Genomic DNA, 15,104 nt, shown 5'->3' with positions numbered 1-15,104 from the left:
ATGCATTGGCGAGACTGGCAGCAAATCCCCTGGCTGCCGTAGTGAAAAATCACTGTGCTGCAGTAGTGCCACAGCATCACACAGAACATACTGTGTGTCACAAGCCCAGTGCTTTAAACAAAATAAAAATATACTTGTTGTTTTCAGGTGTTTAAAGACACTCCTCAGCAGTATTACATAATGTTACTATCCTAATAATATGCTTTTCAATCATGGAGCAGTGCAGAACTGTGAATCAGAAGGCAGTTGGAGGTATTGTAGTAGTATTTGTAGTATTCCCACATACAAATTTAGAAATATACTAATGAACAGAAGTGTGTTCCTTTTACTTAATTAGAAAAGTTTTTCTAGCCTAAACATTTTGTAAGTGATTTTCAATTGAGTAATTAATAAAAGGAACTCATCATAAAATTTAAAATTTGAACCTAGTTTAAATGACTTGAATTAATAAAGCCTTAAACTAATACAAAGCCTTTGAATATGCCCCTGTTGTTAATAAAGCAAGTGCATTTGATTAATATAAACCCTTCAGAAACCTGATGCTATTTAGAACACGGTCCAGGCTCTGTTTAGTGTTTAAGCAATTATCTTAATTTGACTGTTCATTCAGTGGAAATACTGGAAAGGGGAAAATCAAACTAGCAAGTGTAGACTGAGTTCCAGAGGAGCAGGGATGTTTCCACACCTCCAGCAGATCCGTCCCAGCAGTTGGGATCAAGGCTGTCACTGGGGACATGCTTGGGGGGCTCTGGGCTGGGTCCTTCGCCCAGCACGCACTCAGGGTTCCTACAGTGGCTTCCCCCTCTTTCCTTCAGGTCTCAGACGCTCCAGGGGAGGCAGAGGAAGGGCAGGGGGCAGTTCAGGGGTGCTGGGGAGCTGGAGTTCCCCAGGCTGGAGGGTAAGGGCTGGCTCTCAGCTCCCCCATGACCCCAAGGCAGTGTGCCTGGCTACCCAGTATCCCAGCCCCCTTCCCCAGGCAGGGTTCAGCTGTGTCCCTCAAATCCTGCGAAGAGAGGGGGCCGCTACGTGGGATCAGCAGTTCCTGCCCATTCGGCAGCCGCCTGTCCCACGGGAAGGTAAATGTCACAACTGGGAACACGACATGCCCCTCCAGGATCCCGCAGGGCACCATGCCCTGGTGCCGGGGATGATCCCGGCGCAGGTCCTGCCCAGGAGCTGTGTGGACTCTTTGGGGGTTCCCAGAGCAGGGTGGGGGCTAATGTGCGTCCCGACCTTGAGCCGGCAGTCCCTGTCCTCCATTATACCCGAGAGTGCACGCAGAAAAGGTGATGATCAAGAAAAAGTCTTTAAAAGTTTCAATTTTTAATCTAGGAGAGGGAGGAAGGACATTAAGCATAAATCTGTTTCCCACAGGATGCAAGTGTCGTGTACCCGTCCCTTGCGACCTCCCCTCACTCTTCTCCATAAAGGAAAAGCAAGTACTGTCCACATCACCCGTGAAAGATTGTGCTGAGTTTGGGACTAAAAAACTGATTCTTTTTGAAAAAGACTCTTAGAAAATGGTAACATCAAGTAACAGTTAAATGTATTTTAATTCCTTCAAACAGAAGGATAGCTTGAAGGTACAGCAGAGAAATTATTTCATTGATTTCATTCTCTTTAAAAAACAAAAAAACCAAACCAAAACAAAAAACAACATGGCTTCAAAATTCAGGAACAGTATCCAATAAACAAAGAACTATCCTTATGCACCTGGTTTAGTGTGGTACAAAGAGCTTACAGATTCAAGTGAGTATCATAAATGACTGAGAAATCGATTCAGATAATGCTTGTTTACAGGGACAGAAACTATGTTGACAAGTATGAATAAGTACACAGATAATCTCTTTAAAAACCCCAAACCTTCCTGACTGTATTTACACACTCAGCTGTATTTGTTTCCTTTGGCACGAGAAATTACAGACAAAAGATTCCATTTTATAGCAATTGAACTTAAAAATAACCTTTGAGATAGTTAGGCCATATAGCCCCAGCACAGCAGCTTTATTAAATTGCTGCCAACTCTATGTTCTAGCCCTGGAAATTCAAGCCAAAAAACCTGAAGTCATTTACCACCTGTGACAAATTTCACATGGTGGGATTAACTGTATGTGAGGAACTCAAGCAATGGGGAATTAATGATATTTAATAAGAATGAATCTCCCATTATTATCCAAGGTAGATGTCTTTTAAAAAGCTCTTTATACACATATAAAATAAATCCAGTAAAAAATGGACACCCATTACATATATTCAGCCAAATTAGACATTAAGTGAACAGTCAGAGCAGACAATGGCCAGCTGTAGTATTTCTTGAGCATTGCAGAGAAATGTGTTAATCCCTAATCATTTCCACGCTAGGAAAAAAAATAAAATAACACTTAACTAATATGGTTTATTCTTTTACCATGTCAGTTTACTCTTTAGCCATTGCCAGGAGTAAACCCTCAAGTTTCACAGCAAATTCAGTATTATCAGTACAGTAGCAAGAGTATTTTGGCACCCTGTAAAATCCTAAAGAATGCGCAAGAAAAATCTCTTAAGTAGCATTTAATTATCCAGACTTCTCATTTCTTGTTCCTGGTATTTGACTTTACAGAGCCTGAAGCTTTGATTACTTTCAAAACAGTTTTGTTAAGTTTTCTGCTAGTAACCAACAGGGATGGAACAACAATGGCACAATATTTTTCCTGAAGCATTCAAAACTAGCAAAGGATTATTTTCCTTGAGGAACTACAATTAGGACTACACAAAAATTAAGTAATGAGGCATCATGGCAAGAAACAGCACATCGACCCTCTACCACAACAGGAAGCTATTTTCAATCTTACAACAAAAAGGAATCAAATTAAAAAACACTAAAATTTATAGGATTTCATGGGTTTTGTTCCTTCTCTCTCTAGATGGTAAGAAACCATTACTGATCAACGTTGTACTTGGCTCTGCAAAGCAGGATGAGGGCAGAAGCTTTTGTTGAGATGGAATAAAGTACATGGTTGTCTTATTTTTGCATTGATCACATGAGACTGGACGTTGCATTGTTTCTGATAACTGGATTGAATCCAAGCTGGACCACACACTTACAGAATGTTTTCCCTCACACGTTATTTGTGCACGTCTCAACCAGACATTGATCTTGTTCTGCCAAGTGTATTCTTAAGCATCAAAAAAAGCTAAATTTGACTACAGCAAATTCTGTGAGGAAAAGGAATCAGAGAATATAACAAGTCTTCCCAGAAGACAGTCTTTTCTACACATCCAAAGAGCTGTTTGAATTTCAGATGAGCTGATAGAACATTTTTTCTTAAATATTTCAAAAGCAAAGCATGTTAAAACAACTTCCATTACATTTTGTGGAATACCAGTTCCAACACCCTCTTTTGTGAAATTGTTACAAGTTTCTCAAATGCAGTCTCTTAAAATGAGAGTACAGTGTATCTAAAGCACATATACATGCTGCTACCAAGGAAAAAAAAGCAGTGAAGTAGCAACTTTTTATACATGAACTTTACTAACAATCTTGCTCTTCGAAATAGCCCCCGAATTAGCTTGCAATTAAGATTTGCTTTCAAGTGAAAAGACTTATAAAACCACCCCTTGGTCTTTTTATCCTGAGCTTGCATGGTATTTTCATGCAAACTGATGTACTGGAGATAACAGTACAGCAAATTACTAAAAATTCTACAAATCAAGTGACTTTCCTTTTTGCAAAACATGAATATAAACCTGTGTCTTCACACACAGCACATGACCCTACAGGGAACTCAAGAGTCAGTGTGCAGTAGGAAGTACCACAGGAAACACTTTACAGGTACTGAAATAGTGGGAACTACATGAACTGGTTCAGTCCACACAACCACAAGGCTGCACTGCACTACAGAAATACTGACAAAATGCCCCCAAAAATGCCAAGAAACTACAGCAAGTTCTAAACAGGATATAAAAGCTGTTTCTTTCAGTGAAGACCAACCAGTCCCTTTGTGTACACATTTAGTTTTATTGTAACAAAGCAACTTGTACACTTTAACGTTTAAAACTGAGCATCTTTCTTTCCTTTCCAGTGAAACAAAAAAAAAACAAAAAAAAAAAAAACCAAAAAGAAAAAAAAGGAAAAAAACACCAAAAAAAACCAAAACAAAAAAATTTTAAAAATAAACAAGAACAAAATTACAATAGAGAATGTCAATTCCAAATAAGATCCTACAGGTTCTGCTGATTCTCCATCAAGTGGCAGGGCTCAAAGTCATCATTAGGAGAAGATTTTATTTTAAAAGTGTCATCTTAAACTGCAAGGATGTTTGTTAAACATCACAATTAAACATGCCAAAGGAGAAGAAGCCATGTTGTCAAAATGCCCACTTAACCCACCCAAACTTCTGAAACCCACCCCGGCTGACCTTCTATAACCCCATTTTTATTTTTATTTTTTTGTCGTTTTTTTCTTTTTTTTTAAACAAGAGAAAGTAGACAGATACATGTTGGTAAATGCTAACTGTCCATATTCACATAGAGACACAGTGTAATCTCTGAGCCCAATATACAGAGAAAGAAGGAAAAAAGCTAGATTCTATGCACTACTACACAGGGGCCTAGCACTCTTCAGCTTCCAGCAGAGTGAAGGGAGCAGAAGGTTTTCTTTTTTCCCACAGAACATGGTGTGTTGAATTCATAAACAGTTTTTGTTTTGAGACAGAAAGGGATAAAAATGAACTTGAAACAGAAACTGGTAGATTCTTTTCCACTGTATTCTGCTCAAGATATTTCCCCAAAAGAAATCGTGAACCATGGTGTAGAGGAGAGAAAAAGAGACCTCAAGAGAACAAGGCGACTGAGCACAAGAAAAAAAAGACAGCAACTTGCTCCCAGGGACTGGAGAAAAATTAAAAAGGTAAAAAGGGGGTTTGGAATCCATCAGTGTTCAATTAGTCATCTTCTCCTTCATCCTCCTGTTGAAAGATAAGCAAGAATTAAATAAATCTAATCACTAAACTTCAGATAGCAAATGCAGTGACCAGAACTTTTTACAGTGCTACTGATGGTGCTCTCTGATCATTTCTTCCCTCACTAAAGGATGGTAACACTTGCCCTGGGTGCCCAACTACTGACCACACAGAAATCACTCACTCCCTGGGTGTCCCAAGGAAAACACATCAGAGGTTTGAGAAACAGTGACTTAGAGTCACTACAAACACTGATATGAGTTTAACATGTGGAAAATGAAGGGGTCATCTTTCCCCCCTCATTTAAAACTGCAAAAAACAAAATGCTTCACTTTTCACATGCCAAATTCTAGGTTATAGAACAGAGCCCAGCACAGCCTTCCTCTCACTGCCCGTGGTTTGTGCTGCTGGAAAGTCAGGCACACCACACCCCCTTTCAAGAAACAAAGACATTCTAAACTAACTTCCCAACACCCTGGATGCTGAACCTGAAATCCCACTTACTACTAAAGCAAAGTTTAAATTCCTGAACCCAACAGAAAGTCTTAGCTAGGCTGGCCATAAGCAGAAATAAACCAACAAGTGGGAAGGATGACTGGATGCATCAATAAAAGCCATTTATACGTAAAGCATTGCTAGAATACTCAGTCATGAAGTAAGAATTTTGTCACACTAATATCCTAGTTCTCCTAGAGCACTTCCCTTACAAATTTACTGAAACTATGTACTTCCACTGTCTCTCATATACACAAACATACTTATTGCTACCTGAAACCACTCAAGTTAATGCAGTCACAGTTCTCACACCTTGGGGTGCAGAAAAGAGCCAGTTCACCTTTGCCACAATTGGTATTCTTACAAGATCCCTCTCAAACACCACACGAATGGCATGAAGGGCAAGATTACTCACCTCTCCTTCCTCTCCCTCATCATCATCTTCATCCTCCTCCCCCTCATCTTCATCTCCTTCTTCATCAATATCCTCTAATCCTTCCTCCTCTTCATCATCATCGTCATCCTCCTCTCCCTCCCCTTCTTCATCATCCATATCAGGAACCTTAAAGATACATTTGCAACATCAATACAGTGATCAAATTCACTCTTTCCCAGAGCTGCTGTGGGTACAGATGCCCTGCTCAGGACTGTACCTACCAAGTAGTACTGTAGGGGATTTGGCCAGATGTCATCCTTGATGACTTCTCCTAGCTCATCAGCCCCTGCATCAGAGTGGTCAGTGAACCAGGTGAAGAAGCTTTCTGGCTCTTCATGCTGCCTCTTCCTACTGGCTTTGTTCTGTGTCTGGCTTGAACGTTTTGTCAGGTCCTGAAAAGAAAGGTAATAAGTTCCCTAAAGTCATCTTTCTATGGCATTATCTTCCTATAACCACCATATAAAAAATGCACTTGTCTAAACAACCCTAAGAAGTTACTTTCCCCTCCCTCTTAGAGGGTAAATCTGTAAAACACATCTGAAGCCCAAACAACTGACAGAAGATACTGCATTTCTCATAAACATGAGAGAACAGTAAACCCACTTGTTTCTTTCAATGGCCTCCACTAGAACACTGAAAATTCACATAATCTCACATTTGATTTCCCTATTTCAGGGGAACACAAGTATGACAAGTGTTTAATGACACACTGAACTTACAAGGTCTCGCAATGGCTAAATGCCACTCAGAGTAGTTGTAATTGCAGCAACTACTACATACACCCAATTTAAGAAAGTCTCCACACCTCTAAGCTCTTTTAGCATTTGGATATAAAGACCTGCCCAGGCCTTTTTGCCTACAATTTCCCATTCTGAAGTCTTCAGGCCACTCCCTGTAATAAGTGCAAAAACCTCCACACAAACTGCTAAAACACAGGGTCACAAGAATACATGTAAGGTCTGTATCTATCACCTCACCCTAGAAAAGAAATGTAGTAAGTTTGCAACAATCTTTTTGTTAAGTCCGAAATTAAACAAATTACTTCTTTGACCCTATGTTACACCACACTCCCAGTGTTTTTTTCTCCTAACAGAATAACAACATTTATAGGTTTACACTGCTTAAGAACAAAGCAGAATTCACACTGATTTTGTGCAGTATTGTAAAGATCACACAACTGGTCTGTACAGGAACGTGACTTCTGGTACAAGAGGAAATGTTCTAGTTCTCAATACGAAAATTATTTTATCCTTGGTCTGAGAGTGACAAAACAAGCTGCAATTTAACTGCAAGCCTCAGCTCTACTTTTAAAAAGTCAGTTCAAAATCTTCAGGATAACACTGAAGAACTTCTACAGACACAAACTGCAGTAAATGAATGATTCTTAACACTGCCTGGGTGACAGTTATGCCCACATTATTATGGCTGAAAATTCTACAAAAGATGTGGCATCTGGAAATGAAGTTGAAGAAACAGAGGAAAATATAAAACAAGATCCCACACTGCTATCTGATCCCCCCAAACCTGGTGTCCTTGAAATTCTTCATTTAATAGTTATGTTAAGTAAACAACACAACACAGTCCAGATCCAGGCCAAGGAAGAGACAAGCTAATACACTTGGCAATGTTTTTACTTGGTTACACTTGTGCTCTCCCAGATCCAACACATACCTTTCCAGATTTCCATTTGATCTCAGTTGATTTTGAAGATGGGTCTCCACTTTCATTGAGGTGAAACTCTTTGGAGAGAACTTTATTTTCAAAGTAGGGATTCTCATCAAAATACTGTAGAGTGGAAAGCAAAGGGTTAGAACCCACAGAATGGAAACACACATAACAAGTCAAACCTGGCACTAAATAGGTAACTGTAGAGATTTAAGTTATAAACTACAACCCACCACGCAACTACAATGACAAAATGACCACAAAATCATAAGTGAATGAACCATTTAAAGTACTTACAAAATCTATTCTGTAACCTGATTTGATGTCTTCAAATTCTGTCACCTCAACTCTGGTCAAGTAATGCAGTGCTTCCTCATCTTCTTCTCCCAGCAGTGCAGATACTGAGAGAGAAAGAGGAATGCCCCGTTAACAAAGTCATGAAACAGGCAGGCAAAACACAGCAAACTGATAGCCAGGAAGATCTAAAAAGCAACACATCTGTCCAAGCCAACTCCTCATGGTTCTTTTTTTTCAAGCTACCAGCCAACAGCCTACCCACACATACCCACCCTTCCCTCTGAAACAGATTTTCATACATGTAGTTTGCCCAATCTAAGCAGTGCACAAACTTGTTTTGTAGAAAGTTTATTGTCAGGAGTCCCAAGGAGCTCACTTCCCAGTAAAAAATGCCCAAACAACATAGAACAATTTTTTTCTTTGCTTTTTTTGCTCTAAGTTCCCAATGAACTGAATAAAGTGGGAAATTTGCAAATTAAAATGCAGAAAGAAATATTTTAATAAACAAGATGTTCCTTTGGCCAACAACTGCAAGAAATAAAAAGCTTCAAAAATTAAATCTAGGACAGAAAGGAAGTGTTTTGTATGCTTAATAACAACTCCACAAGACCCTTGGAGCTTTAAGGCACTCACATAACAAACAAGCAAACACTGAATTTACAGGGTAAAAAAAGAGGGCTGCTAAGAATGTACCTTGTGGGTGGTTGACAAATGTTGTTACCCAGAAATTCGGGATTTTGGCGATCAATTCTGACCTCTTCTGGAAGAATGGTTGGCGGAGTTTGTTGTATTTCTGTTCTACTTTCAAAATTTCCTCACTGGCTTGTTCATTCAGTCTGTAATAGAAAGAGCCGTGTTAACCAAAGAGAGAGAACTAGGATTTAAGGACACATCAGAGCAGTTAACTAAAAGTTTGATAAGACCAGTCTGCCATATTCTGCAGATGAAGTGTCCCAAAAACCCCAGAAGCTCAGAGCTGTAACAACTGTTATAAAAACACTCTGCCAGAAGCAATCTCACTGGTCTGAATGGAACCTTCTAAACACAAAGCAGTGTTTTACCTCTTGAACATTTTGCCTGCATAAAACCTGCAGAAGGGTAACACAGCCCTATCACCTGCCCCCTAAAACTTTTAGGCAGGCAAGGAAGCTACAGCAAAGAAATTCTGCACCCTGTTCAAGTAAAATCTGAAGACTTAAAACTGAGCTGTTGTAGTGAAAAGGCAAAGTCCTCACACTGCAACAGCTTCACACATTCACAGCCCCAACAGACACCTGCAGTCCCTGTAGGACACTGGGCATGGAGAGAACATGCAGGCAGGGACTGACACAGAACCCACAGCCCCAAGAGCTTTGGCATACAAAATTAACACCTCAGAGACATTTTCTGTGTATTATTGCACAAGCACATGAATATTATAATAAAAATGTATAATTAAAGCTGACTTTTCAGCCAAGTGTTTGGTTCTGCTTGCTAACAGGGAAATACTTCAGCCAAACAGCTTACACATTAACTTGAGAAGCCAGGGCAAAATACATTTCTATTATCAAAAATACCACAATTAATTAAAAATTTTAAACTCAAGTTCTACCTCTTTAATTATACACAATTAAGCAAGAAACCAGGACACTTCTTTGTTATTTTAATGTCTCTAATCAAGTCAGAACACAGGTATATCTTAGTGGAGTTCAAAGACAGTGAGCACTACTGAGTGCTCACTTTATACTAAACACTTTCACTTCTGTCAGCTACATTTCAATTTCTGCTAAAACATTTAAAAAGTTAGATAATGTTTACCTGTCTATTTCATTCTGTACTTCATCAATGTGTTCAATTGCTTCCTGTTGCTCTTTTTCTGAAAAACAGATGAAAATGTGTCAATACCCCTTCATTCACAAGCCTGACAAATCACCTGGGGTTTCTCTTTGAGAAATTCTCTAGTGACTTACTGTAGAAGTTCTCAGGTATTTCTATTAAATGTCACAAGAGTTACAAGGCCTCAAAGCACCAGCTTTACAGGGCGTGCTGCAGCTGAAGTGCAGCAAAGTTTGATAAAACAGCCCTGAAACTGAGTTCACCCTTAGAAACCACAGCTCACATCCCGCTACACTCTTTTACAAGCCAACGTAAATTATACGCCAATAATATTTCAATTAAAAAGTTATAAGCCACATTTGCTACGACCAACACATCTGGAGAAACGTAAAGTAATTTACAGAGTGCTGGAATATCAATAGAAATAGCCTATCTGGGCACACGCCACCTTCCAAAAACCGTAAAGAACATTCAAAAATACAGTTACAAATAAAAGAGACGCGAAAGCCGCCGTTTGGCAGGTATTTTCTAAAGGGCACTTCCCCTGGACAAAGTTTGGCCGAGGCCGGGGTTACGGAGCGCTGTTTACCCACCGCGCGGGAGATGAATGAGCGACAGCGGGAAGCGGCGGGAGCGGAGCAGCGCCCGGTGCGCGTCCCGCACGGCCCGGCCGGCGCTGGGGGACAGCTCTGCCTCTCCCGGCGCGGGGGACGCACGTGGGGAAGGCGCTGCGGCCGGGGGCAACCCCGACCTTTAAAAGCCGAGATCGCACGTGGGGCCGGCGCGGGCGGCCCCAGCACCGCGTGTCTCCGCCGCTCCATCCCCGCGCGGCCCGGCAGCACCACGCGGCCGCGGCCGGCGCGGGAGGCGGCGGCGCATCATGGCGGCGGCGGCGGAGCACAATGAGGCTCCGCGGATGCTGCTCCGGGAGGGGCGGCGGGGGGGTCCCGCTGCTCCGCCGAGCCGCAGCGCCCCCCGCCCGGCCCCGCGGGGAGGGAAGCCGGGCCGGCAGCGCAGACAAAAGGGCGCTAACATGGCCTCCTCCCGCCGCCGCCGGGCCTGCACATCCGCCCGGCCGGGCCCGCGCTCCGCCCGCCCCCGGCGCGGCCGCGGCCCGTGCGGCGGGGGAAAATGGCGGTCGGCGCGAGGCGGAGGCCGCGCCGGCTGCCGCCATTCCCGTCCCGCCCCCGGCGCGGCCTCACCTGAGGTCTCGTCGGCCCCATCGTGGTTGGAGTTCAGCTCCTTCTTACTGACTTTGGCCGCCGGCGCCGACATGTTGGTGGCTGCGGAGCGCGGAGGGCGGGAGGGAGGGGGGGGGGCTGCAACGGGGCTGCGCGGGGGGGGGGGGCCGGGCACTGACTCCTCCTGCTGCTGCTGCTGCTGCTCCCGCCGCCACTCAGGTCCCTCCGCCGCCGGGGCGCTCCCGCCTCCTCCGCGCGGTCCTGCCGGATACCGGGGCGGCAACAGCGCCTCTCACTCCCCTCGCGCTCCCTCGCCCAGAGCCGCCACCGCCACCTCCTCCTCTGCTGCTGGCGAGGGGCGGGCACGCGGCACGCATGCGCGGCCCCCCCCCCCGCCCGGCCGGGCCACGGCGGCCGCACTGCGCGTGCGCAGCGAGCCCCCCGCCCCGGGCGCGCTGTGCCGCGGGCGGTACGATGCGCAGGCGCACTGCTCTCCGCACACACACACACGCCGGGGAGGTCCCGCGTGCGCAGCCGTGGAGAGGCCGCGCCCCCCGACCGCCCCAAGCCGGGCGCCCATTGGTCCGCGAGCGTTGCGGGGGCGTGGCCGCGGCGCGGAGACACAGAGGACGGCGCGCGCGGGAGGGCGGGGGCGCGCGCGGGGTGTGTAGGAGAAGGCGCCGCGCATGCGCGCGCTGCACGTGCCCGCGCCCGCGCGCCCTCGCTATGGCGGCGCGGGCGAGGCCCCTGAGTTCCGCCCCGTCCCCTCACGGCCCGCTGCGGCACCCACCCCTTAGTGCCGCCGGGATGGGGCCCGTCCCCTCCCCCGACCGGGGGACATCGCGGGGCACGAATGGATTTCGGGACCCGCGACCCCCAAACGGTGCTCAGAACGCTGCGGTCCCGCTGCGTGAGGTGTTCCCCCGGCTGTAGGCTCAGCGCTTCCCTGCCGGGAGGGAGGTCGCATTTACAGCGTGCCGCCCTCTGGGGATGTTGCATCCACGTCTCCCTGCACTGCCTGCCTTACCGGGGACATGGCACAAAGCAGTCATGGAATCGCCAAGGTTGGAGCAGACCTTTAAGAACATCATGTCCAATGTTCACCTAGTACAACCACTGTAACTCCCAAACCATTAAAGCACATCACCCAGAACCAGATCCAGACACCTCCTGAACACCTCCAGGGATGGTGACTCCACCTATTCCAAAGCATGGCCACCCTAGCAGGGAAAAATTTCTCATAAATATCTTATCAGAATCTCCCATCTCAGCTTAAGGCCTCTTGCTGCAGGAAAGGCAGAAGAGACCGGCTCCCATCCCTCCTTTCAGGTGGCTGCGGAGAGCAATGAGGTGCCCCCAAGCCTCCTCGAGACTAAACAAACCCTTATAAATAACTTGGGACATTCTGTGTTGAAGGCACAGAGCCCTGTCAGTCACATCCAGCTCAGTTACTGGGGAGCTCAACTCCAGAAGGTCACAGAGCTGCCTGCCAGCACACCTGCCACTGCACCGAGAGCAGGCAGACTTTAAATAACCCTTTTTGTCCCTTTCCTGTCCACCTGTCATGGAAGAGCTCAGTGCAGCTCCACAGCTACAGCTCGCCTGCATTTGCTCTTAAAGGAATAGCCAAGTCACTTTTCTATCAAAAAGCAGCAGCATATCATTCACAGATGAGCATTAGGATACAGGTTGGGTTAAGAAGCAAGTACAGTTTTGATGAAGTAGGAATTTGCTGTCTGTATTTGCTTCCCCAGTCATAGAACATTAGCATAGTCTTCCTGCTCATTTCCTGTTCTGCCTCTTCAAGTTGTTCTTTTACTGGACCTACTCAATGAGGCCCGGATTAGTTCCTGCCTCCTCAGAAGTCCTGACTATACTTTTCTGAATCCTGCTCCCACCTGTTGCTTCCAAATCCCCATTGTTTTTTTCTTTTGTATTCCCAGCTGTCACTTCCCACCAGCTATGTCCTCGCTTCCACTGCCACCCTCGAGGGCTGTGGCATGTGCAGGGTTTGTGTTGTGCTTCCCTGTGCAAACAGCAGGAGAGAGGAGCTGCCATCCCTTACTTCTCTGGTTTCACATACAGCAATTGTAAACGCTGGGCATAAAAGGAAAGCAAAGCATCACAACTTTATAAATGCAAGATTATGAAATCCTCCCCAAGGGGAGGATGTCTCAAGGCCTTCCTGAAGCCCATCACAGCAAGATGACTCTTTCTTTATTCTGTCTGCATCTCCCAAGATTGATTAACATGGGTATCTTCCAATTCAGACAAGGTAAACTCCTGTGTGCAGCTTGATTTTCTTCCTTCTGTTTCGTTTGGGTCTCTTGACTATGCAATTGTATCTGTTTGGGGTTTTTTCCTCTTTTTTCATCTGTAATTTACTATATTGTCTTTCTATAGATTAGTCTTCGAAGTTCTATAATTTGAAATACAGGTGGCAAGTTTGAAAGCTAACAAGCAACAAGCTAACTTGTTTCAAGCAGAAACAAGTGGCACCTGTCAGTTCCCTACTAGAACCCCTTGTTTAGTCTATAAATTACCAGGTATTCCTGAAGTACATGATTATAGTGATACTCTGATGCATCTAAAACCAAGTACTCATGAATTTTAACTGCTGTACTGTTAAAATAAACATTTCCAAGATCTGTTTTTACTACCCTATAATTAGCTATTATCAACAAAAAAGGGTATATTGATTATATATAAATATTAAAAATAATATAAATACATGTAAATATTAAAATAATATGAATTTAATATCCCTGAAAAAGTAACAAAAGAACCGAAAAAGTTGTAGAGGGTTTATTGATAAATAAAGTTACCTCCCTTCAAATCTTTCTAATGTTTTCATGACCTGTAGCTAACCTTTAAGACAGTTTTAGTCCTGAAAAACTGTTGAGGGTTTAAATGTACAGTTATAACTGCACATTTTCTTCAAGAATTGACTAAACTCAATTTCCTTTCTTTGTAAAGGAAATTTTATATTTGCTCCCTAAAGTTCAGATCTCCAGTGTTTCTTTCCTTGGTTAGATATGTTGCTACAAGACAGAGACATAATTGGTAATCATGTGTACTTTCTGGACTGTCAAGTCAGCTGTAAATTGTAAACTTGAACTCCCAGTTTGGCAAATGAAATCAGAAAATGTGCTAAAATCCTCTCCAATATAATGCAGGGATGTGTGAAAAAAGAAGAGTGAATCTTCCCCTAAGTATTTCTGCAAGGCAAAATGGGCATATATACAATCATGCAAGTAAGTCAATGTAATTAATAGCAACTCATGGTTTCACAGCCTTCCATCCCAAAGAACTGGAAATTATTGTAGAGAAATACAAAACAAGATTCATTTTACCATCACTGAAACTGCTTAACAACTGCTTAACAACTGTCCATCTATGCTGGGAGCCTGGTTTTCCACAGAGAACTTGCAGGCTTGAGCTCTGTATTAAGAACAAAGATTCCTCCTTGAAGTGCAAGACAAGTTTTTAGAGTATATGAAAGCTTTTAAGTTACTGAGCACACCTGTGAGTTGAAGGCACATTTCAAGAACACACAAGCTTGTACTTGATAGCAAAGCCTGACTGGCACATCAGGGCTTGCTGGGAGCCACAGGCAGAGACACGGGGCTGGTTTGCTGTGTGTGATCAGTCTGACAGCCCCCAGAAACTGCTGAGCCTCCCCGGCTCTACACACACACTTTGGCACACACATTAACCAGTCAAATACCAGCTCCTACTGTTTATTCATCCCCACTAGTCACAGACCTTCCCAGTGAAGCATTCATGTTAGAACTGAAGGGTGAGATAATGACAGAGGAATCTTCCACATGTCCTCACAGTTGTTGCAGTTTAAACCTTTGGATGAAAATATTTCAGGACTGATAATTGGCTTTAGGCAGGACAGCAGTTCAGTAACACGGACAACAGGCAGTGACTAATAATATGTCACTGAATAAATACAATGATCCTATTTGTATTAGTTTTTATTTTTATTTTTCATGAAATATCCATTAGACATCGTTGCTAAACCTGACTTTTATTTTTTTCTGCACTTACATCTCTAACTTACCAGAGCACCTGCTTGTAATCCATGAAGAGATGTATGGTTACATAACACCTGTGCTTGTTCCCAGATACTAGAGGCAAAGAGGCAGTCGAAATACTCTTTAAAATATTAAATTGAAAGTCAACAGAATCTTAGACATTTCTGAACATGAGGCATAAACTTTTCAGACATGTTGAGAATGAGATAAAACTGTACCTTGTGCTTCTGCA

General features: G+C 43.9%; 1 protein-coding gene across 1 annotated transcript; it reads right to left on the bottom strand.

The window, feature by feature from the left end:
- Positions 1-1,518: 1,518 nt before the first annotated feature.
- SET (SET nuclear proto-oncogene) lies at positions 1,519-11,186 on the bottom strand. Its single transcript, XM_084219836.1, has 8 exons — positions 10,851-11,186; positions 9,631-9,688; positions 8,527-8,669; positions 7,834-7,937; positions 7,543-7,656; positions 6,093-6,263; positions 5,851-5,997; positions 1,519-4,946 (listed from the first exon to the last, which is right to left on the bottom strand). The coding sequence occupies exons 1-8, from the start codon at positions 10,921-10,923 to the stop codon at positions 4,923-4,925; spliced, it is 834 nt and encodes a 277-aa protein (XP_084075962.1). The 5' UTR covers positions 10,924-11,186; the 3' UTR covers positions 1,519-4,922.
- Positions 11,187-15,104: the final 3,918 nt, after the last annotated feature.

The sequence above is a fragment of the Fringilla coelebs genome (assembly GCF_963513975.1).
Source record: "Fringilla coelebs genome assembly, chromosome: 21".
Taxonomy (NCBI): Eukaryota; Metazoa; Chordata; class Aves; order Passeriformes; family Fringillidae; genus Fringilla; species Fringilla coelebs.
Note: the sequence above shows the minus strand (reverse complement) of the source record. Positions and strands in the feature narration are given on the sequence as shown.

What these genes read in the sequence shown, in the direction of transcription:
- SET (XM_084219836.1), bottom strand. Translation starts at nt 10,923, where the DNA reads ATGTCGGCGCCGGCGGCCAAAGTCAGTAAGAAGGAGCTGAACTCCAAC. An exon ending in ATTTGTCAACCACCCACAAG is followed by an intron (nt 7,938 to 8,526) that starts GTACATTCTTAG and finishes TTTCTCTCTCAG; the next exon opens with TATCTGCACTGCTGGGAGAA. An exon ending in ATGAGGGAGAGGAAGGAGAG is followed by an intron (nt 4,947 to 5,850) that starts GTGAGTAATCTT and finishes ATCTTTCAACAG; the next exon opens with GAGGATGAAGGAGAAGATGA.